Source organism: Alligator sinensis, unplaced genomic scaffold (assembly GCF_000455745.1).
Source record: "Alligator sinensis unplaced genomic scaffold, ASM45574v1 scaffold1373_1, whole genome shotgun sequence".
Classification (NCBI taxonomy): Eukaryota; Metazoa; Chordata; order Crocodylia; family Alligatoridae; genus Alligator; species Alligator sinensis.
Genome location: NW_005842808.1, coordinates 108,029 through 130,312, shown reverse-complemented (window position 1 = coordinate 130,312; position 22,284 = coordinate 108,029). Strand labels below are relative to the sequence as shown.

General features: G+C 45.8%; 2 protein-coding genes across 3 annotated transcripts in view; both read left to right on the top strand.

The window, feature by feature from the left end:
* CDS2 (CDP-diacylglycerol synthase 2) overlaps positions 1 to 12,290 on the top strand; it is a 28,533-nt gene extending 16,243 nt beyond the window's left edge. For both annotated transcript variants that reach the window (XM_006035145.3, XM_025191314.1), the window contains exons 6-13: positions 518 to 576; positions 1,271 to 1,353; positions 2,195 to 2,282; positions 2,743 to 2,811; positions 4,019 to 4,171; positions 4,950 to 5,069; positions 5,251 to 5,354; positions 5,817 to 12,290. In XM_006035145.3, coding sequence (XP_006035207.1) covers positions 518 to 576; positions 1,271 to 1,353; positions 2,195 to 2,282; positions 2,743 to 2,811; positions 4,019 to 4,171; positions 4,950 to 5,069; positions 5,251 to 5,354; positions 5,817 to 5,946 — 806 coding nt within the window. In that variant the 3' untranslated portion in view covers positions 5,947 to 12,290. The remainder of the gene's footprint in view (positions 1 to 517; positions 577 to 1,270; positions 1,354 to 2,194; positions 2,283 to 2,742; positions 2,812 to 4,018; positions 4,172 to 4,949; positions 5,070 to 5,250; positions 5,355 to 5,816) is intronic.
* A 5,627-nt stretch (positions 12,291 to 17,917) lies between these two features.
* Positions 17,918 to 22,284, top strand: part of ARHGAP25 (Rho GTPase activating protein 25) — a 42,375-nt gene continuing 38,008 nt past the window's right edge. The window contains exon 1 of the mRNA XM_014525431.2: positions 17,918 to 18,793. Within this exon, the coding sequence (XP_014380917.2) occupies positions 18,541 to 18,793 (253 nt within the window). The 5' untranslated portion in view covers positions 17,918 to 18,540. The remainder of the gene's footprint in view (positions 18,794 to 22,284) is intronic.

Genomic DNA, 22,284 nt, shown 5'->3' with positions numbered 1-22,284 from the left:
ATGGGCTTATTTTGTATCTGAGGGTCAAATGAGACTCAGCCTGCCCTTGAGATGCCAGAGAGAACTTTTTAAAAATATAACCAGCGCAGAAATGTACCTCCAGAGCTCTTCTTTCGCTGTGTAAATGCTCCCTCCTGTGCAATGGAGGTTGCAGTAGCCAATTGAGAGCTCAGAGTGCCACTAAGCAGGAAGCAAAGAACCTGTCTTCAGGTGTCATTCCATGGACTTCATGAAGATAGAAGGTCCAGGAATGAAAAATTAAACTGTTGTCAGAAAATGTCTTGCGCAGGGGATTGTCCTTGTTCATTGATTATTTGTATCTAGGGTTTTTAATATATTATGCGTTTTGATGCATTAGACTGCTTTTGTGCCCACAGTTGCACATCATCATAATGCTGCGACTTTATCCTGGAGCAGAAGCAATGAGGAGATGTTGCAGTGATAGTGAGAATCATTTTCTTACTATTGCAAGATCTGATCTTGCTCTCTGGTTTTGTTTTTCTCCACCCTCCTCTAGGTTTTTGCATGTTTGTTCTGAGCTTGGTGAAGAAGCACTATCGTCTCCAGTTCTACATGGTAAGGTTTGACCAACAGTTCAGCTTCTCCAGAGTTAATTGTGCCTGGATACAGAGAAATGGCAAGGCTGTTTGCATATGTCATGTAGAAGAATGCAAGCTTATAAGCACTTACCTGTTACCTGTGCACTTTGAAGCTGCCTGATGCAAATGCCGTTCCTAGTAGCTGACACTGGGGAGGTGGCTCTGACCAGACTTCTTCCAAACTCCTTTTTGTCTGTGCTTGCAGTGCAGTTCTCCTTAACTTTAAGAGCAACTTGAGCTGAGATGGTGCAAACCTCATATTGTGACAGTAGATCACCTTGCAGGAGTGGTCTTAATCCCCCACCATCGCTGCATAGCAATGCACACTGCCACATAGGGGAGGAGGTTTGAGCTGGTTGCTTCCTGCTAGATGCTCATGCCTTCTCTGTATATGGATTCTTTTCTCCCTGTTCTCCTGTACCCAAGTGGACTGAGAAGTTTAGGAGAGGTATTGAATAAAAAGCCCTTAGGCCAGGCAAGTTAACCATTACACATGGGGTAAGACTTATCATTTGTGGCTTATATTGCGTTCTTTCCTGAGGGTATCTAGGTGCCTGACATACTAACCATCTGTTCTCTAAATGCTACTTAATCGGCATTCAGTTTCTGCTGCAGGCTGTTGTGAGAAATGTCTTTAGGCCAACTGGATTGCATGCTGTTTTCTCTTCCAGTTTGGTTGGACCCATGTGACTTTGCTAATTGTTGTTACCCAGTCACACCTCATCATTCACAACCTGTTTGAAGGAATGATCTGGTGAGTTGGTGCTTGTTATGAGTTACTTCAGTTTCTCTTGACTAATATGCACTACGGCATACAACGTGTGAAATAAAAGCATCTCACTAATAACCTGCATGGGGTAGGGGGTGGCTTCCATCAGAAGTGGTGTATAAGCAAACCAAAAAAAAAACAAACAGCCCCAAGCCAAATCCCCAGTCCTTTCTTTGATGGCTTTGTGAGGTTGGCACGAAAGCCATCCTACAGAGGGACCCATTGGTAGGAAGGACTCCCCCTGGCAGCAGAAAGCCAATGGATGTGGTTTCATCACTGCCTCTGCCTGTCAGTGTGAGAAGGGGAGTGGGAGATAGAAACAATCTATAAATCTTCCTAAGCTTCTTTCAGCTGCTGGGCACAGCTTCCATGTTGTGTATTTGAGCATGCCCTTAACAGCCATCTTTCTTAGGCCAGCAATAATGAAAAAGATGATTTTTTTCTGGGCCTTGTTATAGTGATAGAGGATATATTGTGCATTCCAGAAGTTCCCAGGATGCTTTTCCATGTGGAGAACAGCTTGCTCAGTACTAAAGTGCTGCCAGTAACAAGATGAAAGAGTGAATGTGTAACAGCATGTGGGATACTGGGATGAGAAAAAGTATGACTTAAATAGAGTAGGGAAGATGAGGGTGTGGGAGCTGACATTTAGCTGTGGTGCCCTGATTAACACTCCTTATCTTTCCAATACAAGGTAGTCAGTACAGTAGGCTGGAAGAGCACCAAGTAGGTACAGTCTGGATGCTGTTACAGAATAATTGATAGTGTGTGAATAATCTGGCTGCTGTGGGATGGTGTTGAATGGCTTTGCTTTCCTCCCTTCTAGGTTCATCGTCCCGATTTCATGTGTGATCTGTAATGACATCATGGCTTATATGTTTGGGTTTTTCTTTGGCCGCACCCCACTTATCAAGGTGAGTCCTGAGTTTCAGTTGTCCCAAGACACGGAATGAGACTGGTGCAGTGATGCCTTTGACACAAGATGTAGCCAGCTAGAGCAGGGGAGGGAACTGTTGGGCTCTAGGACTGAGACTAGCACCAGCAGACAGTAGTCTTTAGGAGACCCCCTGCTGACCAAGTATGATCTGGTTACGGTATGGTTTTGGCCATTCCTCTGCCACGCCTGCAGAGAAGGTGCTGCTAGAGCAAGTCATACCAGCTTTCCATTTCCTGGGACTTGTCTGTGATGGGCATACTCCCAGAAGGAGAGTTTGACCTAGACCAGGTTACAGGATGTGCCCTGGGCCATGGCTAGTTTATTGTCCCTGTTGAATTTCAGTTGGAAGTGGGCACTGATGGGGCTCAGTGAGGCTGATTCTGAGGCACCCCTATGAGCTAGGCTTTAATATACTGTTCTTTCCCTTTACATTGCAGCTTTCCCCAAAGAAGACCTGGGAGGGTTTTATTGGAGGCTTCTTCGCCACAGTTCTGTTTGGACTGCTGGTAGGTAACCCACTATGGTATTGGCTGGCTGCCTCTTCAGAATCGGATGCTGGTGCTGTCTAGCAACAAGAGTTAGTGGTGTGACAGTGGTACATACAGTCTTTCTGTGGGATAAGTGAGGGGGAGACGGAACAGTTCGGGGACTCAAGTTGCCAAGATATTCTGGGTTTTTTCCTCATTGCAGTGCTTATTGCAAGCTGCCTTGGTGGTGCTGTGTACTCCAGCTTGTTCGTGCAGTGACTGATCACCACCTTCCAAACATACAAAAAAGAATCTGTTCATAATCTCGTTAGGCAATTACTGCTTCTCAAGAAAGCAAGCTGCATGACAGCCCAAGAATATGGCTGACTTGTAGCGCAGCACCTTGAAGTTCTCATATGAAGGTATATCTGTTCCTTCTTGTCGGGGCCGAGGGGCTGTAGCCAGCAGCCCGGGCACGTGGGCCGGGGAAAGGGTCGGCACGGCGAACTAGAATTAGGCACTGACGCGTAGAGGTTGATTAAAGATTGTTTTACTTGCACGGTAGGTGGTCGCGGTGCAGGCAGGAAAAACTTTCTTGAGTTGCAGTTACAAAAAAAACCACACACGTGGAGTTTGCTAGGCTCCACGGAAAACACACGAGCGGAGTTTGCTAGGCTCCGCTTAAACGAACACAAACAGAGCTCTGGATACCACTCACGGAGTTTGCTAGGCTCCGTGGACTGTCCGAAATGAGAGTCCGAAAGGTGACTCTCCACGAGCACGCAGGGTGGGGTACGTCGAGGGATCGTGTGGAGATGGGGAGAGGCTAGAGGTTGATCAGGCCCCTGTATCCTCCTCTAAGGCACGCGCGGAGTTTGTTAAGCTCCACAGCGCGCTTAGAGTTCTTCACGAGATGGATGTGAAGTCCTCCAACTTGGGCGGAAACCGCTCAAGCCTCTTATACGGCTAGCAAGCCAATCGCTAGCCGCCACGTGGGAATAATTTGGAAACAGCCAATAGTAGGAAACAAATTTACATATGGGTGGTGGGAACGCCTTTGCACCGGGGTTTTCTCTATGCAACTGAGAATTGCACCGTGCAAAGAAAGCTCCATGTGGCGGGAAATAATTCTGCAGTGCCGAAGCGTGCACACAATCGTACCCTTTGGGTCATGACACTTCTGAGCCCTTCATCTCTTTTTATGTCTCTTCTTTTTTCCACCTCTTTTCCTTTCTCCCCATCCCAGCTGTCATATGTTATGTCTGGCTACCGGTGCTTCACCTGCCCTGTGGAGTACAACAATGACACCAACAGCTTCGCTGTGGATTGTGATCCATCTGAGCTTTTCCAGCTGCAAGAATACAACATCCCCCTGGTGCTACAGTCAGTCTTGGGCTGGGTAGGACTCTACACTCTGTATTCCAAATGGCTCGGTAGATGCTTGCTTGAGAGAGAGATGCTAGTTGGGCTGGAAATGCCAAGAAAAGAGTGATTTTTAAGATGCTGTGGAGGAGTTAGGGTAAAACTGAACCCCTAGAAACAGGCTGTATTTTGAGACCTGTTTGCATAATGGTGAAATGAGCAGAGTCCAGCTGGGGCCAAGCTTTGTGGTAGGTGAAGCCCTGTGCCTTCTGAGCTCTTTCCTTTGCCCAATTTACTGCTTTGCTTTCTGAAGCTTCCTACCCACAGAGGCTCCCTGTGCTTTCTGTGAAGTGAGTAGGAGTTTCATGTCCAACGAGCTGAAACAAGGAGTAAGATCCACACCTGGTTTCAATCTGTTGACACCAGTGCAGTAAGAACAGGGGTGAATGTTCTTTGTTTAGTCCTTACACACTTGGGGACTGAGGTTTGCCTTGGCAAATTTTTCTGTCAAAACAGACATGATGATTATAAAAGTTTCACCCAGGATTTCTGCAAGCACTTATGATTTTGGGTGGACAGGTGAAAAACACCTTGCAGAGGCTAGATTTGTTTGGGGGTGGGGGGGGTGGGGGTTAGTTTTTTTTCCCCCCAGAGCTTAGATGAGCAGTGTTTTTCCCCATGTCTGGCATTCCAGGTTGACTAGACAAAGTCACTAGCAAACCTTTACCTTGGGCTCTAGAAAGCCAGCGCCAAGTGCAGTGCTGTGCTCCATGGGAATCTCTTTCTAATGTTCTGACTCCCCTCCCTTTCTGTAGAAAACAGTCCGGATGTATCCCTTCCAGATCCACAGCATCGCCCTTTCCACCTTTGCCTCCCTCATTGGGCCCTTTGGAGGATTCTTTGCCAGTGGGTTTAAAAGAGCCTTCAAGATAAAGGTACAACACGGGCACTGATTGCCGTGCATATGAGACTATTTTTGTCTTCTCAGCAGAACCTCCAGCTGAGAATATAGCCTCATGCAGAATAGAGGCAGTGCATACATACATGAATGTGCATGTGTATGTGTATGCAGTAAATACAAGTAACTAAGGTTTTTAACTGCTGTCTGCTTGCCAGGACTTTGCCAACACAATTCCAGGGCATGGTGGCATCATGGATCGCTTTGACTGTCAGTACCTGATGGCTACCTTTGTCAATGTGTATATTGCAAGTTTTATCAGGTATGGCTTTGTACTACTCGATAGCAGCACTGAAAGGTTCCAGCTGATGTCTAACCCTTGCATACTGCAGACTGTACTATCTAACACTACAAGTCATTGTCACAAGGAGCTTAAAATCGAAGTATAAAGGTTGAAGATTGTGAGGGGGAAAGTCCCAGGGTCATGGAACAAGCTAGTCACAGCCGGGTCTAAAACCCTTGTCTGCTGCAACTTTCCATGTGATTCAGTGTTAGGCTGTTTACCCTTCTTGCATTTCTCTTTTTGTGAAATGGGGAAAGCTGCGTAGGTTCCCTTGAAACGTGTTTTGGGAGATGTGAAAGGAAGTGCCATCATAGGAGCATGGGGTGGGGATTCCTAGGTGTAAACAGTTAAACCTGTGCTTTTAGCTGAATCTGAGCCATACCTATTGAATTGTCTCAGCCCAGATACAGCAATAAACTGCTCTTTCATTGTGTGTTCCAGGGGTCCTAATCCCAGCAGGCTGATCCAGCAATTCTTAACCCTCCGGCCAGACCAGCAGCTCCACATCTTCAACACGTTAAAGGCACATCTGGTTGACAAAGGGATGCTGGCCAATTCAGAGGATATGTAGACATCCTGGCATTTGGAACAGGGCTGAGAAGAGGGCAAGCAATCACTTCCCCAAGGAAATCCCAGTTTGCCTGATTCAAGACAGTAATCACAAGGCCTCATGTCACTGTATTTTTTTCTTCCCTTGTAAATGTTTGCATTTGTGGGTTTCTGTTTTTTTATAATGCATATTTATATATATGACTTTGGTTCAAGTCAGCCAATCATTATGTCTAGCTGGGAGGGCATCGGGGTTGGGAGGGTTGTCCAGCAAAAAGCATCTGACAAGGCACAAAGGTTCTTGTAGTCCTGTGCACCTGTTGTTCTGGATGTGTGTGGGCTGAACTTGACTCTGCTCTTCTGCACTCCCTCAGGGAGCCTGTTTATGCTGGGAACATGGGTAGGAGTTTTCTGCACTAATGGAAGCTCCAGTAAAAGCAGAACAGCAGGCGCTGTTGCATCTGTCTCTAACCCTGCTAAGCTGTGTCTATACTAGGACAATTGGGAGCCACACAACTCCGCCAGCGGTATTTATATAATATAAAGAGGGCGCTGTTCTTTGATTCCCCGCCCCCCACCCCCCAGCCCATCTCTAACCCTCTTTGGCTATGTATATGTTCAGAAAGCAGGGGACCTTTAACTCCCCGCTGGTGGTAGTTGTTACTTGGAGTCTTAATTTCTTCAGTATAGCCTGTCCTGCACAAAACCTTCATGGTGGTAGGGGAGTAGAAAGTTTGAGCAATCTGAAGGGAACTCCTGTGCTTATCCAGCTTCAGGATGTGTGTGTTGGCTAGTTACACAAGCCAACACACACATCCACTTCAGCTTGCTCTCTTTGCAGGGTCTCCTGCATTCTGCCACTCCAGCAAATATATGGCCAAGACTGTTGATTCCAAATGTAACCATATAAACAGAAAGACATGGTATATCTTTATGTGAGGGGCGAGTACCAAGTGTTGCTGTGGGAGGTTTAAGTTGCAACTTAAATCAGGAATATTTTTATTTTTAAAATACGTTAAAGTTGTTTTGTTATTGAAGAAATCATGCTGAACAAGCTTTGAAAGGTTCATGGATTCACTTCTCTTTTCATGTCAAGCATATTTTTAACACTGGGGCACAAAACCTTCCCTTAAGTAAGCAACTCCATGCCCTGAGACTTTTGGCATGTTGGGGAGCAGTTTCCAACCCACGTGGCTTTTTCCAAGTGTGAAACTTGGGTGGAAGAGCACCCACCCAGCTGTGTTATTTCACAGGGTTTTTTTTTTTTTAGATTTTGTTCTATTTCCCTTTCAGGGGTCATGTCTGTCAAACGCTACTTGAGTTCTAGATGTCGTGCTGCTGAGGTTCACGGTCTGTGTTGCATTGCAGTTTGGGTTTGGTCAGCTTGCAGGCTTTTCTCTAGCTTTGTTCCAGTAATTTTGTTCCAGTATTTGTCTTCCTTACATTTCACTTAGCATTTGGGCACGGGTGGTTGTTTCCCAAGTATGTGCCCTTTTATTTCTTCCGATGTGCCATCAATTAAAAAAAAGGAAAGGGGAGGAAGCGCTAAGACCCCAGACATTTCCACACTTGATACTGTTTATGTTCACTATTGATCTCAAGTGTTCACACATTTTAAGCATCTTCATGCATCTTATCTTCCTATGATCTTTCTCCACAGTTTGCAGCTGAGGCAGGCTATGATGTGTAACTCTAGCTGTTTGAGTCTGGGGAACAGTTGGCAGGGAATGAAAGAGAGATGCTGTCACTGGTGTCTTCAGACAAACTCTTTGCTGTCTCTCACCTTCCACACAAATGTGCATTTCATCTTGCTAATCTCCCAACTGAAACAAAAACACCTGGAATAATGTTGTATCCTGTCATTCTGTTCTGATGCTAACATTATTTACACGTGCCACTAGTGTGCATTTTTATCTGTAGCAAACACTGCCACTTCCCCACATAGAGAAACTACAGAGGGCAGAGATGCATTTGTAGCATTGAATACGCAAGGAACGGATGGGGGGGAAAATGGTGTTTTTCCCAGGGTGGGAAGAAGGCAAGGTACAGCCGAAGTGGGATGCAATTGAAGTCTGGTTCTGCCAGGTGCTGCGTACCCACAGCTTCCATCAAGGGTGCTGAGCCTCATCTATTAAGGGTGCTGAGAGGGTTTAGCTGTGCTGCTGTGGTCTAAGGTTAATACAGTATGTAGGTATGTGCTTCAAGTGCTCTTCTGAATGGGGGCTTAGCCTGAGTCTGTCCACTGAAGTCAGTGATAACCTTTCCATTCAGCCCCTGCCTTGATTTCAGGAAATATCAGGAGGTTGTTTAATATTAAAGTAAAGCAATCTTGCCGCTGTTCTTGGTGGTGTTAGGGGATATTCACTTGCTGAAAGCACCTTGATAGGTTGCAGTTTTCATTACTTGCAAATGAGTGAAAATATGGAAAGTGGCTGAGCTGGCACAGCTTCCTGGAGACTAAAACAGAGCTCATGCCATGGTAAAACAAGCTGATGCTGCCCTGCATCCTACCTACCCTGTACCAATATCTGTCCAGCACCATGCACACTGAGCTTTTGGGAGCAGATGAGCTGAAGCACATATCAAATAAGCTTGCCATACTGTGTTAAACCTGATTACAGCGTATTGATTTGTAGAAAGAACCACTTCACTTGCTTTTCATCTGAGATGTGAATTGCTGTCCCCTTCATTCGTTCTCTCCCCCCACCCCCTCATCCCCATAATCCCCAGTTATAATGAGCAGAACTGGAAAAAAAAATCTGGGATGTATGTATGGTTTTAAACAATAGGATTTGTTTGGGCGATTTCTGTTAAATGTTGCCGTTCTGGCAGTGGCCACTGGAGGGCATAACAGCTTCTTGGGTGCCTGCCTGTTGATCTGACTGTACAAACTGGTTTGATTAAAAATGTGCATGGATTTCTCAAGTTCTCAGTGCAGGTTTTCAAAGTTCAGTCTTCTGCTGTTCCACAGCTTCAAAGTGAATTAAGTAGAGACCCAAGGGGAGTTGTGTGTGTATAGGTGCTGATAAGGTTTTCATGTTCTGACTTTAAGAGTGGTTGTCCTTACATAGACAAAGTGCAACAGGGCTGACAAGAAGTGGACAGAAACTTAAAATCTGAGGGGCCGTGAGGAAATTGGATTGTGTGTGCGCTCTATGGCCAGTCTTCCTGAGCAGGACTAGGAGGGTAGAGATCTGTCTGCATAGCTCCAGTGAGCCATGGAGTCATGTTGACTGCAGGGTTCTGGGATGGAGCTATAGGGAAGGCCCACTCTCTCAAATATGCAGCATAGTTCTCTGTTTGGATTAGACTCAAAATATTTCCCACCAAAGAAGATCTGCTTCTGCCCAGTGCCTGAAATGCAGCGTAGTGAATATGTTTGATATTCTTGACAAGTCCTAAGCAATGCTTTGCTCTTTCAATGTCAAGCTGGTATCCTGTCCAGCAGGGAAGACCCCAATTGAGAGGCCACTTTTGGAGGACTTGGAGCTAAGTGAAATGGCTAAGATTAGATAGGAGGTAACAGTTACTATAGGCGCTGCTGTTTAAAAACCTGAGACTGATCAGTGTCCTTTTTTACTACATAACCAAAAACATAGCTACATGCCAACTAAAGTGTGTGAATTTTGAACACTTGCATGCACAGAAAAAGTCTGAGCACTCCAGCAGCTTTAATGTCTCTGCCTCATACAATATTGTGCAGGCAACCAGTTCCTTCCTGATAATTTTTTTCAACCCTGCAAGGAAAGTTTGTTCCTAATGGAAGTTTTTCCAGACTTCAGGGAGAGAATGAGTTTCTGGAAGGGTTTTTTATGGAGCTGGTGCTAGCGACAGGCAATAGCGGCAATGGAGCAACATTGGCAAAAGTTCAAGTCAAAGTTTCCCTTCTCTTCTCCCACAAAAGTCAAGACCTCTTGATTGTTCCTATGCTCTGCTCGCTGCTGTGAGGCCCCTGTTCAGTTAGAGGGAAGTTGCCTATGCTTGCTGTATAGCAAGAGAGAAACCAGCTGTGAATGCTGGAGATCAGATGACCGAGAATTATTCAGCAGGTCCCTGGGTTGCTTGGGCTGGGTAGAAAATGCCTTTCCTTATTCTTTTGGAGGACTCTGAGCTGACAAGGGGTGGAGTTCCCTAGCTGTCTCTGTTGTGGTTGGCTTTTGAAGCCACGTGCTAGCAAGGCCAAATGAAAACATCAGAATGGCTCAAAGGAGTCTCTAGACTGCTTGAATAAACAAGAGGAAAAGAGGCAATGGAGTGTCTGATCCTGCAACTGGGTTTTGTGTTGGCAGAATGATTCAGCCTGCTGTACTTCTCCCAGCTGGCTTGAATATGTCTGAGGAGAGAGGTGTCTCAATAGACTACCTTCCTAAAGTAGCCTCCTTGGCCCTTAGTAGAGCAAGAAGCAGTCCTGCAGGTAGGATGTTGTGAGCTTGGCCATCAGCTTGGAAATGAACAACAAGGCAGCTGCTGGCACGTACTGGTTTGCTGAAAGGACTGGGTAAGGAAGGTCAACTCATCAGAGTGCATGTTCATGAGCTCAGCAGCCTGGTTGCACATCCTCTAAGAGCTTCCTTAATTCATGAGTGTAAGCTCAGTGAAAACTGAAGTGGGCAATTACTGATCAAAGCAAAGGGAGTTTCCTTTGTATCCAGTATCTTGGGGAATGTACCAGACACTAGTACCCAGGTCTTAACAGCCCTTTGTTTCCTAAATCAGATTAGCCCCTAATAAAAACCACTAGCACAGAGCATTTGTTATGGGGGTGCTTGGCCAGGAGTCCTTGCAAATAAGCAAGCTGTGTAGCCGTCCATTCGGATTTCTCAGTTGCACTTCTGCAAAGTGGGTTAAATCCTGTTACCCAGGATCTAAGATGCGAGATGCCTGCTCACATCTTGGCTTTAGCCCAGAGTCTAGATTGTGTGGGTATTTGAAGATCCTATTAAGCCAGGGAAGGAAGAGCTGACTTAGATTTTGAAGGACTCTGAACGGAAGAGTCTGTGTGCTGACTCAGGCTTTGTTAGCAGGGGACCAGGTTGGGTGGTCTGCTGCACTGGAATTCACTGGTGGTGGTTTCTTTTCTTCTTAGTCTGTTTTGGGGATCAGCGAGTTTGGGCACTATAATCGGTCAGTTGGAAGAAAGGCTTGACAGCTGAGATGCTTCAGACTGATGTCACTTTCCAAAGACTCCCACCAAGTCCAAAGGTAGACAGACAGCCTGCCCCTAGTGCTTTGTGATGGAGGCTTCTCCAGATATGTATAAAATGGGATTTTTTTTTTTAAAATTAAAAGAATGAATCAATTGGAAACATAACAGCACAGCCTCAGTCAACGGTAGCATTGTTTACACTGCCTGAAATGCTGATGGGATCCAAATGCCTGCAGACAGGTGGACTGTGGTCCTGAGATGCCAGGTGCTGGCTCCCAGACTCTCCAAAAGCCTCAACCTGGGCCTGGTACTTCCTTCTGGAAACTGGCTACTGGGAGCTCAGTGGCAGCCTAAGCTGGGTTGTAAACAAGGCACTATTTGAACAGCTGAAAGTCAGGAGTTTGCAGTGCCCAGCACAAGGGCATACTGAGGCCAAGGTTTTGCTTGATGTGCTCATGCTGAGTTATATGTAGTAGCAAGTGTTCCCACGGATTTTACTGTCTGCCTTTGGTACACGTTTATTAAAAGGTCTTTAGCTCCTACAGTTGACTTCCATTGGATTGATTAAAAGGGGAATTGTTGCCATTAATGTCAGTGGGAATAGACGGAAGGGAGGAAAAATCCTAGAGCCCTGCCTCCGCTCAATACATTCCTTATTCCTGTCTCTGGAAAGAGATGATTTCTTGCAGATTTAGCTGAGTCTCCTTGTTTGCCATGTGCATTCAGCTCCAGGAGTGCCAGTGCTAGCAGGTTCAATGCATTTGAGGAGGAAGACCACCCATCTTGCCACAAGAATCCCTTCTCTTCCCAATGGTTCTGTACAATTGGAGAATAGATTTCACCATGCCAAAACCTCCAGAGCTGTTGGTTTGGGGGTGTTCGCCCTTTCTTAAAAAACACGGGGTCAGCATGCGTCTGTCAGTGATATATCTCATGTACCTCCTGCCATCTGTAGCCAACCCCAGAGTTTCACTTCGTACTACTGTGATCTTCCTGAGAGTTACCATTCTCTGGATCTGATGTGTTCTCAGCCATTATCTGCTTATTTCTCTGTGCATAGTTTTTTGATCCATGTTTTAGCAATACACGTAGCCTTGCCTTTCTTTGACTGAATGTCAGAATGTGATATATTGTATATTTTAAAGTATTTACCCTATTTATATACTGTATGTTACTGTTAAAATAAATATAAATTCCATTATCTGTGGCTAAGTTCATGCTGCGGGGGAGAATGGAGATCACTGTTTAATGTCGCCTAAGATAAATGAGGCACTGGCATTCTCTAGAGCTAAGATGAAAGCAAGACCTATGAATAGAAGGACCTGATTTATCTGTCATTTGTTGGTCTTGTTTCATGCAGCCCCCTCTCCTGATTCACGCCCACTCTAAGTGAACAGAGTCTGCTCCTAGGCTGCAGCCCTTAACTCACTTTACATTTGCATGCACAAATGGAAGTTTCTTGTTCGTGCTCTCTGTGAGACTTGATTTTTTTTTTTTCCTCACTGAGACCAGATGGATGTCTGCCTGTCACAGTTCTGTACAACCGTCCATCACACAATCTCTATGCACCTCCAGGTATTAGCAATCCCATGGCACCTAAAATTGTAAGTCTCTGAAATGGTTAGTTTTCACTGTAATGCATAGTTTTCCCCTTCCCCCCCCCCCCCCCTTCCACAAGGAAGGGTTTTTGTTCTTTTCTTCCCCCCCCCCCACTCAAATAAAACCTGAAATGTAGCCCAAACCAATGTGGGAGCTGCCCGTCATAATACGAGAAGTTCGTCCTCCTTTAAAATAGCTGAACTGTGCAATATAAGGTTCACTAATTCTCAGAAATTATGCCAGTTCATTACTTAGAAATGTTTGGCAGCCCATCTAAGACTCATGGAGGAGTTTGCTGCAAAATGCATATGGAAAAATACTGTCTCCCTGATGGGGCAGGTATACTGGCTTACTAGAAACCACCAAACTAATAAACCACAACACTGAAGTGTATACATGGACTTGATGGTGTGTGGAACTGGGCTGTCCCAACTGACTGTGGTCCTAATAGATGAGCATCCGGGCACCTTGCAGTCTAATGTGTCCTGTCTTTGCAGTGCCCAAGGGAGGCAGTGAAGTGCCGTCATCTCGCACAGGAAACGTGGCAGAACAACGAAAACCCAGGTTTACCAGAGTTTTGGACTTGCCCATTAACAACAGCTGGCATGTCCCTCCATCTGCTTTCACCTGGGTCATGATGTTTGAGGAACATTTTTCCCCCCTTCACTTTTAACACTTCAGTAAATTATGTGTGGCTCTTCCCCGCTTTCAGGTTCACTGCCCATTCCCCTGACCATTAGCTGGGGCCTGTGACCAGGGCTTGCATTTCCTTCAAAGGGTGACTGAATTTCTTTGTCTGGATAACTCATATGCTGCACTTGACATCATCAGGAAGCAGGTAAATAATGGCACCCCTCTGAGTTGGTGGAGGCAGATACATATAGCAGAATAGCATGATCCTCAGCTCCTTGGAGTTTACTGTAGCTGCTGAGTTACGCTAGTTGAGACTCCTGCATAATGGCCACGTCTACATGTTCATTAATGTGCAGTAGTTACGGGGCATTTAGTGTAGTACTTGCTTAATGAAGTACTACCCTAAATGTGCAGTAACTACTGTTACTGTGCAGTAGCGCATGTGCACAATTTCTTAGTGATGCTTACTGCACAGTAGCATATTAGCATGGTTTTTGCCCAGCATGCTCCTGCGCAGTGTTATTAGGCTACTGTACATTAAGTGTCTTGTGTAGATATGCCCAATATGTCTGAAAGCATCTCTTATGTGTATGTTTGTGTGTTGGGTGATTCTTGGCTCAGCCATCTTTTCAGGTTGATTAAGTATTAATCTAGTGGCCCAGTACCAGTGGAGGATGCAAACCTTTGTGCACAAGTCAATCACATCCAATCTTACGGTTAAGCTTTGAGGCATCAGTTTTAGTGAAATAAGGATGTCAGCAACTTCCTGCACATGAAGACCGGAACGCTTCTCTGAAATGCAAGTCATTGCCTCTTGTGTTGAACAGTCTCTTCAACAGCCCCCCCTTAATGGTTGGTTCCCTGACTAGGTGGCTTCCTGCATTTCCAGATTGCTTCTTCCCCAGCAGAGGACACCCATACCTTTACAGAGCAGCTAATGAAATTTCATGGAAAATCAGCTCCTTCATTGCTAAAAACAAGCCCATGTGATTTTGCAGTAGGGATGCAATTCTCTATCTGTCTCTAGGATAGTTCAAACACTTCTGAAAGAGGGAAATAACTTCCCATGAAACTCTTTTTTTCCAAAAGGGTTTCTGGGAAAAGTTCTTACTCATTTCATCCATTTTAAATCCATAAGGGTACATAACATCAAACAGGAAGTAACATAAAAGTTTTCTAGGGAAACCAAAGTCCTATGATTGCATACTTTCAGATCTCCCTTGTAGCAGTGCTGTGTCTAGCTGCACTGAAATATACACATGGAATAGGCCCAGACTGTGAACCACTGTTGTCTCTGAAGTTAATGTGAAGTGAATACATAGCTCTGTTGCCTTGTATGCTGTGACATCTTGCATCTTGTTCATGCAGCCTAGTGGCGCTGGGAACTGAAATGCTGAGTTTTTCACTATGTAAAATGACTTTTTCACAAAGAAAAAAAACTTTGGAAAAGAAAAGGCCATAAAAATGCTGCCAAAAATGAAACTGAGACACTGTTTCTTTCCAGTGATGTTAATAAAATAGTACAAAGAATAGATTGTAATATTTTTACCAAGTTTGCAATATTATGTTAGCACACTGGTCTATAACATCTTAAACCTGTATCAAATCAGGTAGGATTCTGGTGTGGTTGCAAGCAAATACTCCAGCTGCAGAGAGAGATGCAGTTGCCTCTGAGGTGGGGCATGGGATTGGATAAACCCTGCAAAAGGGAGGCTGCCTCGGTTCAAGAAAGGATGTTATGTTCTGTTGAAATAGCAGGGCGCAGCCTGAAAGCAGCGCTGTATTTTGGTCTCAACTTCAGGAGAAAGGAAGTTCAGGAGCAGCTACTGAATCTAAGATACCATGATTGGTGCTCCATCATGATCACTCAGATTTCCCCACAATCTCGTGTTGTCACGTTACCAGCAGTTTGGGCAGTGGAATAACAGAGACTTGGGAATGTTTGACTTGACTCGAGCTGCTGTATTCTGGGGCCGATGTGGTTTATGCACAGAGAATTTCTTTCCCTGTGCATCAGTAAGTTGATTTTTAATGTAGACTTTATTATATATCTAAAGCACACTTAAAGAAGGGTAAATGAGCCTGTGACAGGAAACCCAAGGCTGAGTTTATTCATTGCTTTGGTGACCTAGAGAAATACCCTGTAGGGCACCAGCTAGCAGAGAGGATTACTGAAGAGTAAGAGGCTGTGGCATTTTCACTGCTGTGCTACTAATTTAATCCCTTTGCTTTGCTTAGCAGTGACCCCAGGCCCGGGTTAGTGGAGGCTGATTTGGTGGCCCATATGGTGTGAACTAGTGCCTTCATTTGGAGACCAGCATCTCACCAACCCCACCCCAGTGCGACGCTTCTGCTGATTTTCCTCAATGGATTTGATGCTGAGGAACCTGCTGTCCAAATGGTTGCTGTGTCCCCAGCTCCTCTTTGCAGCTTGCGTGCATTTCTTTCACAGCCTGATCATCTCCTATTCTGAACCTGACAGTACAGGACCTCAGGGCAACATTTCCTCATTGCTTTAGGGCTGGGAAGATGTGCAGCTCTGAGACAGACCCTTATTGTGCCCCTGCTAGACAGGGTCACTAATCAGGCTGTCAGTGAAATAACACTTCAGATCCTGGTAGTTCCTGGGCTGTGAATCCACCAGTCCTACTAATATGCCACCCTTCCAGCTTGCTTAAAGCTGGTTCACCAGGCCCCTGCACTCGGCAAATAGGTGGCAACAGGAAACTACTCCAAGTCCTCTTTCACTGCATTATATTCATGACCTTAGCTGCTACTTCTGTTTGAACAACTCCCCCTGCCTACCCCTCTCACTGGCCTTTTCCAGCACGTGGTAATTTTTTTTTTTTTTTTTGAAAGAACAGATATTTCTTTCTACACTACCCTATATTTCACAACCGACACCTTAATTAAGCGCGGGTAGGCCGTTAAATTTACTTTTCCTTAGTGTACAAGAGGAGAAGCCCCCTGCTTGGGGAGTGCTACAGGTGCTTTGCTAATGCAAACAGGAAAGTTGTCAGCTCCCCTTGCAAATATTAAGGCTTTGTTTTGTACTGAAAGATCTGTGTGATGCCCCTAGTAGGGATAGGCACTTCTGCTCTCTGCTGGATAGAGTCAGAACTGCACAGTCATGTATCAGACACCCTGCACTGCTCAGGGCTACAAGGATTCGAGTTTTCCTGGCTCAGAGCTCTGGGCAGTAGAGATACTAAGGTCTGCCCCAGCTGCTTAATATAAGGACTTAGTGGTGGTAGGGAGGGGCCTGCACTGAAACAGCTGCATCCATGCCAACGCTGGGAGTTGAAATGCTGCCCTGGTATCAAGGGTATAGGTCGTAGCCGTGTTGGTCTAAGGACTTCGGCAGACAGGATTCTTTGGGTAAATCCAATATCTTTTATTAAACCAACTCCAATAGTTGGGAAAAAAATCCTTTGCAAGCTTTTGGGTACATACACGCTTTGGCAGGCTTAGAGACCCCCATGAATCACACACCCCTAGTTATGACATATCACCCCTCCCTGGAACCTATACAGAAAACCCTCAAACAATTGCAACCCATACTGGAAGAAAACCTAATTCTTAAAGAGATCGTCCCAGAACCCCCCCATCCTAGCCTTTAAGCAAGCACCAAACCTCGCCAACCTCAGCACCAGAAGTAAATTTCCTATGGCCCCAAACATTACCAAATGGACCCAGACCACCCATGACAAGAAATGAAAAGCCTGCCAACATATCTCCACCACCCCCACAATAACTACACACCACAACAGAACCATCACCTCCAGAAATGTTATATAACTCATCCAGTGCACCAAATGCCCTGATGGAAAATCTGTAGGAGAAACCAAAAAAAACCAACTGTATGCCAGAATGAATGCACACCGAAAATCTATCAAAGACAAGAATACCCAATTACCTGTGGGGACGCATTTCTGTGGGCAGTCGCTGCTCACCACCCCCGACTGGCCACCGACACTGCCGGCAGCGTCTGCAGCTGGTCTGTGATTGCTACTGCCGGTGGCATTTGCGAGTGGTCACCAACCACTGGTGGTCACCTTCCGCCACCAACAGCGCCGCAGCCGCCTGCAGGAGCTTCCCGCTTGCCGCTGCCAGTGCTGCTGCTGTCTGTGGGAGCTCGCCGTAGCCCCCCAGCCTCTGGGGGCACATGGCGTTCGTGCTCTCCCCCCACCCCAAACTTGTATCTCACCCATTGACTGCCTCAGTTTGCATTTTCACTGACTGGCTTTCTTGTATGCATACTGGCTTCTGGCTTCTTTTCTGTTCCATCCAGGAAGCGCCCAGACCCACTGCAGATGCTTCCTCAGCTTGATAAAGCATGTATGTACCTGAAAGCGTGCAAAGAATAATTTTTTCCAACTGTTTTAGCTGGCCTAATAAAAGATATTGGATTTACCCAAAGAACCTTGTCTGCCCAGGTATCAAGAAAGACTTGTACCAGTGTATCCTGTTCTGGTGCAAGGTGCTTCCAATTAGTGCAGCACAGTGCAAAAACCCTAAGCCTTGGGCTTTGTCTGCATACATGGCTTTACACTGGTGCAGCAAAACAGTACACCCCCCCCCCCCCCCCCGTGTGAACCCAGCTATATCAGCCTAATGCTGCTGCTACTGCCATGGGAAGGGGAATCACTGTACAAGTACTGGTTGAACTGCATTCAACATAGGGCTTGCATCTATCTGGCCATACCTCGCCCCTGCTGGCAGAGATGGAACAGCGAGTTCAGACCAGCCCTGAGTCATGGTGTGTTAGGGCCTTTAATCTTGTGCACAGTGGATATAAACCCCTCTTATTGGATCTGGGACCTGCACATGAGCTTTTCTTTGGGTTAATCTGTCCCAAAAGGGCTGAGTTGCAGCCGTTGCTCTTCACGCTCTGTACTTCTCGAAACCATGCTGAGCCATACCCTCCAACCACGAAGCAAATGCTCTGAAAGCTTTTGTAGCACATCAAGTGCACAGAAAAGACACCCACTTCCTCAAACGCTAAGAATGCACATGCAAAAGCAACAAAACCAGAAGCTGTGTTATCTATCACTGCTTTTCAGTGCTGCCCAAGCAAGGGGTGAAACAGCTTCTCTGAAGAGGAGTTACTGAAGTGGGACTGGCCAAAGGTAAAAGAAGTGGCTTATGTTGCGTCTAAAAAGCAAAAGTGATAGCTTTGCAAGAAAATATTGAGAGAGAGAGAGAGAGAGAAGAGGAAACATTTAGAAAAGCCCTTGCATGGGGTTTGCTCAGAGGAAGGAGGAGGAAGTGCATTGGCAAATCAACCTCAATCAAGACTTCATTTTTTCAACCGCACGCAGGAAGGAACGAAGAGAGGGCGCAGGGCTGGAGGTGGAGAATAAGTGTTGCCATTCAGACCTTAACGTAAACCTGTTTCCCCATCAGAAAAGCAGAGCAGCCTGGTTCAAAATGTCCCTCAAGCTGCCACGCAACTGGGATTTCAGCCTGAAAATGGACACAGCAAAAATAGGTACCGTTCTTGTTTCTTTCTGCCTCTAAACCCTGGCTTGAATAAGAACCTGATCTGGCAACTGAGGAAGTGACTTCTCTGTCAGAATCCAGAGGGGCTAGGTCCTTTGCTGATGTAAATCAGCCTCACTCTGTTGAGGTTTATTTACACTGATTTACAGCCACCTGGATGGCTTTCGAGTACAGCCTCTTAATATCCCCAGATCTGAAAGAGACCATTGCGCGCTCCCCAGAATTGGCTTGGCTGGTTTCAAAGATGTTGGCAACCCAACATTTGACTATGTTTATCTGAAGCCTGGCCCCTCTGGGTTGCTGAATAAATGACAAGTTCACTAGTTTGATTACAGGGCCAGGACACCTGCTCTGCCACTAACTCATTGTGTGACCTTGGTCAACTCCCCAAGGCCAGAATTTTCAGAAGGGCTCATCAGCTTTGGACACCAAGCACTTGAAAAGCTGCCCCTGATCCATTTTAAAAGCTCAGATTCTCTCTCTCCTTCTGTGTCTCTGTTCCCCATCTTTGAAGTGGAGTTCAGGATACTTATATAACATACTTGAGAATCCTGGGATGGAAACGTACTGTACTATTGCTACCTTGTGTGTTACTGAGCCTGACTGACCTCTGAGGGTGATGTGGGTAGAAGGCCCTGGGCAGGCCCGGAGACACATATGAGCCATAAAATTTAAGTTGAGGCCTAGCGTGTGGTTTGGAGCCCTCCAGAGTGAGTGAGTCTTTTGAACTGGGGGTACAGCTAGGCTGAAAGTGACACACAAAGCTCTGATTCTGGTGTGGACTCGTGTGTTTGGATACCACAGGGATGGGCACAGCCACCATGTCCAAACTGAAGAACTGGTCAGGGTACACGTCATCCCTGCCCACTGTTGGGTGGCGGTTTGGAGCTCAGAGCTCTACTTCTGGCTTTTTTCTGTATGGCATCCTGGCATTCTCCCTGTTTGCAGTATGATGCTAGGTTTGATCGATGCACCTGATGCCATACTAGTTAAGTATTTTTGGTATAGAAATTTAGCATTTTCTGTTAGAGTGCATGTTTGTCTACCTGAGTACAGCTGCATACACAAATGCCTGCAAGTCTTCAGTGAATGAAAGGGCTCAAATCATGGCCTTAATGAAGGGCCCCTTGTGTCATCAATAGAAAATTTGCCCCCATGATGAGTTTTAAGACAGTGTCAGAGGCCTGAGCTAACAGGAAAATGCTGACATTAGGACTCCCATGAATGCCTTCAGAGTCCTGCACTGGGTGGATAATGCAGCTGCTAAAACCCACCACAGCTGGAGCACTTGGTGGTTTTTTTTTTTCCAAGGAAGGTTTTGTTTCAAGCAAAGGATCGTTTTACCATCTTAATCTAAAAACTCCCAGACTCCTACACAGTGCAGTGGGGTCCCAGTCCCTGACTGGCATTCCTATGCTCCACTGTAACACAAATAATAATGACAATAAACAATAAATACAATAAACCAACCTTTTTATGCAACTGCTTGTTATCATAGACCTCCCCAAACCTCTTGCTGAGTAAGCCCAGCTCTTCTCCACCCTTCCTCAAGGCTGCCCCCAGTGAGGAACCTCATTCTGACAGGCCCATTGAAAAAATTATGTGCAAGCTTCTTGCACTAGCATTGAATCTGGTAGGTGGGAATTGGCACATTGCCTGCGCTAAGAGTTGCCCAGAACTACCAAGGATGTAGCCAAGTCTATGCGGTTGCTGGCTTCTCGTAGCACTACTGCCCAACATAAATGCCACCAAGCTCTGTTTGGGGCTTCCCTCTTGGCCAAGGACTGAAGGGGGCACATGTCTGTCTGGCTCCTCCTCTGCCTCATGCACTGCCCATTTACAGGGTCTCGGAAAAGAGTCTTCAAGGCAAAGTTGACTCAGGCGATTACTAAAGTATTGCCCCAGCCCCTATTACCTGCATCCAAACCCCACTCATGCAAATCTCATGATCTTTCACAGGCAGCATGGCTGAGTTGATGTACCATATACACAGCATAAACTTATACACTGTGAAATAAGTCAACCCCATATTTCTGATCAAAAAAGTTAGGATTTGTGTAGATCTGGTGTATAAGTCAACCCACATTTTATAATGATCCATTTGTCAAAAATTCTGTGTACAGTAAGTATTCTCTTGTAGCAGGAAGCATTTAGAATGAACAACTGCTCCCATGATCGTTTCTGACGATAGTCAAGCCACAATTTATAGCAGTGAACAATTTTGATGACTGTTTCAAAGATTAATTAAACTTTGAAACACAATAATTTTTTATTTCAAAGTATTGATCTGGTTTTTAAGTTGAGGTGGAAATTTAAGGCTAAATATTTTGGCTTCAATCTTCAACTTATATACTGTGAAATATGGTAAGTGATAGGGCTGATGTAAATGATACAGCTGAACTGATATAAGTGAGCAGCCAGATAGCACTTTGATTTGGGCTGGTATCTCCACCCTCTTTGGAGTGGGGCTGCCAGATAAATCCCCCCCCCAATATTGAATGTCCCTCAGTGCCTTCCCACTGTTCCCCTGTGCTCTGAAATGACAGACAGGTTCTCCAAGCCACAGAGGAAGACCTGCAGTGCAGCTCAGCTTAATGTGATGCAACGGAGCATGGGCTAGGTTGCTGGATGTCCCAGTAATCTATCAAGGTTCATACAGCACCAATGGGGTCATGTTCATCCAAGCTTTGCTTTGCAGTGTGGCGATTCGTAACCCTGCTACGTTAACTTGAGTTAACTGCTATGAAGAGAGAACCTGATTACCTGAGTGGCATGCTATGTACTTGCTGTATGCATTTGCATCAACAGGAAATAGTGTCATAACTTGCAGATGTCACTCTGCCCACAGCCCTAGCAGATAGAGGCGAGTACCAAAAGTTATGGGAAAGTAGATTCTTGCTGAGGTAGCTGCTCGTATCCAATGCTATCCCTTCAGCAGCTGGCTTCCAGCTCAGGGCTGTGTCTGCTCTCAGGAATGGCATGCCACTGGGAATGGAAAACTGATTTTTGCAATAGGGGCTTAACAAAGACATGGGGCTCCATACCTGCAAGCTGGTTTTGCTTTCAGTAGGATCAAGAGGTCTTGTATCCACCAGCCTCCGATAGCTAAAAGTCACGGAAACAATAACACAACCATGGAGTGGGGTAGAAAAGTCAGAGACAGTGCAGTGGTATGGCAGAGGCTGGGGACAACATAACAGAGAAGGAAAGAGAAACAGATGATGGCTCAGACTTCGATTTGGTCAGGTGAAAATATCCCCCAGAATTTGGTTTGAGGTGTAGCAAGATCTGATTCTCCCCTCACTTTACACAAGCAGAATTTAGAGCGCTGCTGCTGTGTGGTACCAATTCCACCATTACCACCAAAGAGCCACCTTCCTGACACGTTCTGGCCACTATAGGCCAAGGTGTGCTCCAGAGGGCGTGCATCTGAAACAGATATGGTTCACAATTCTTTTTCAATGGACAACCCGGTTTTCA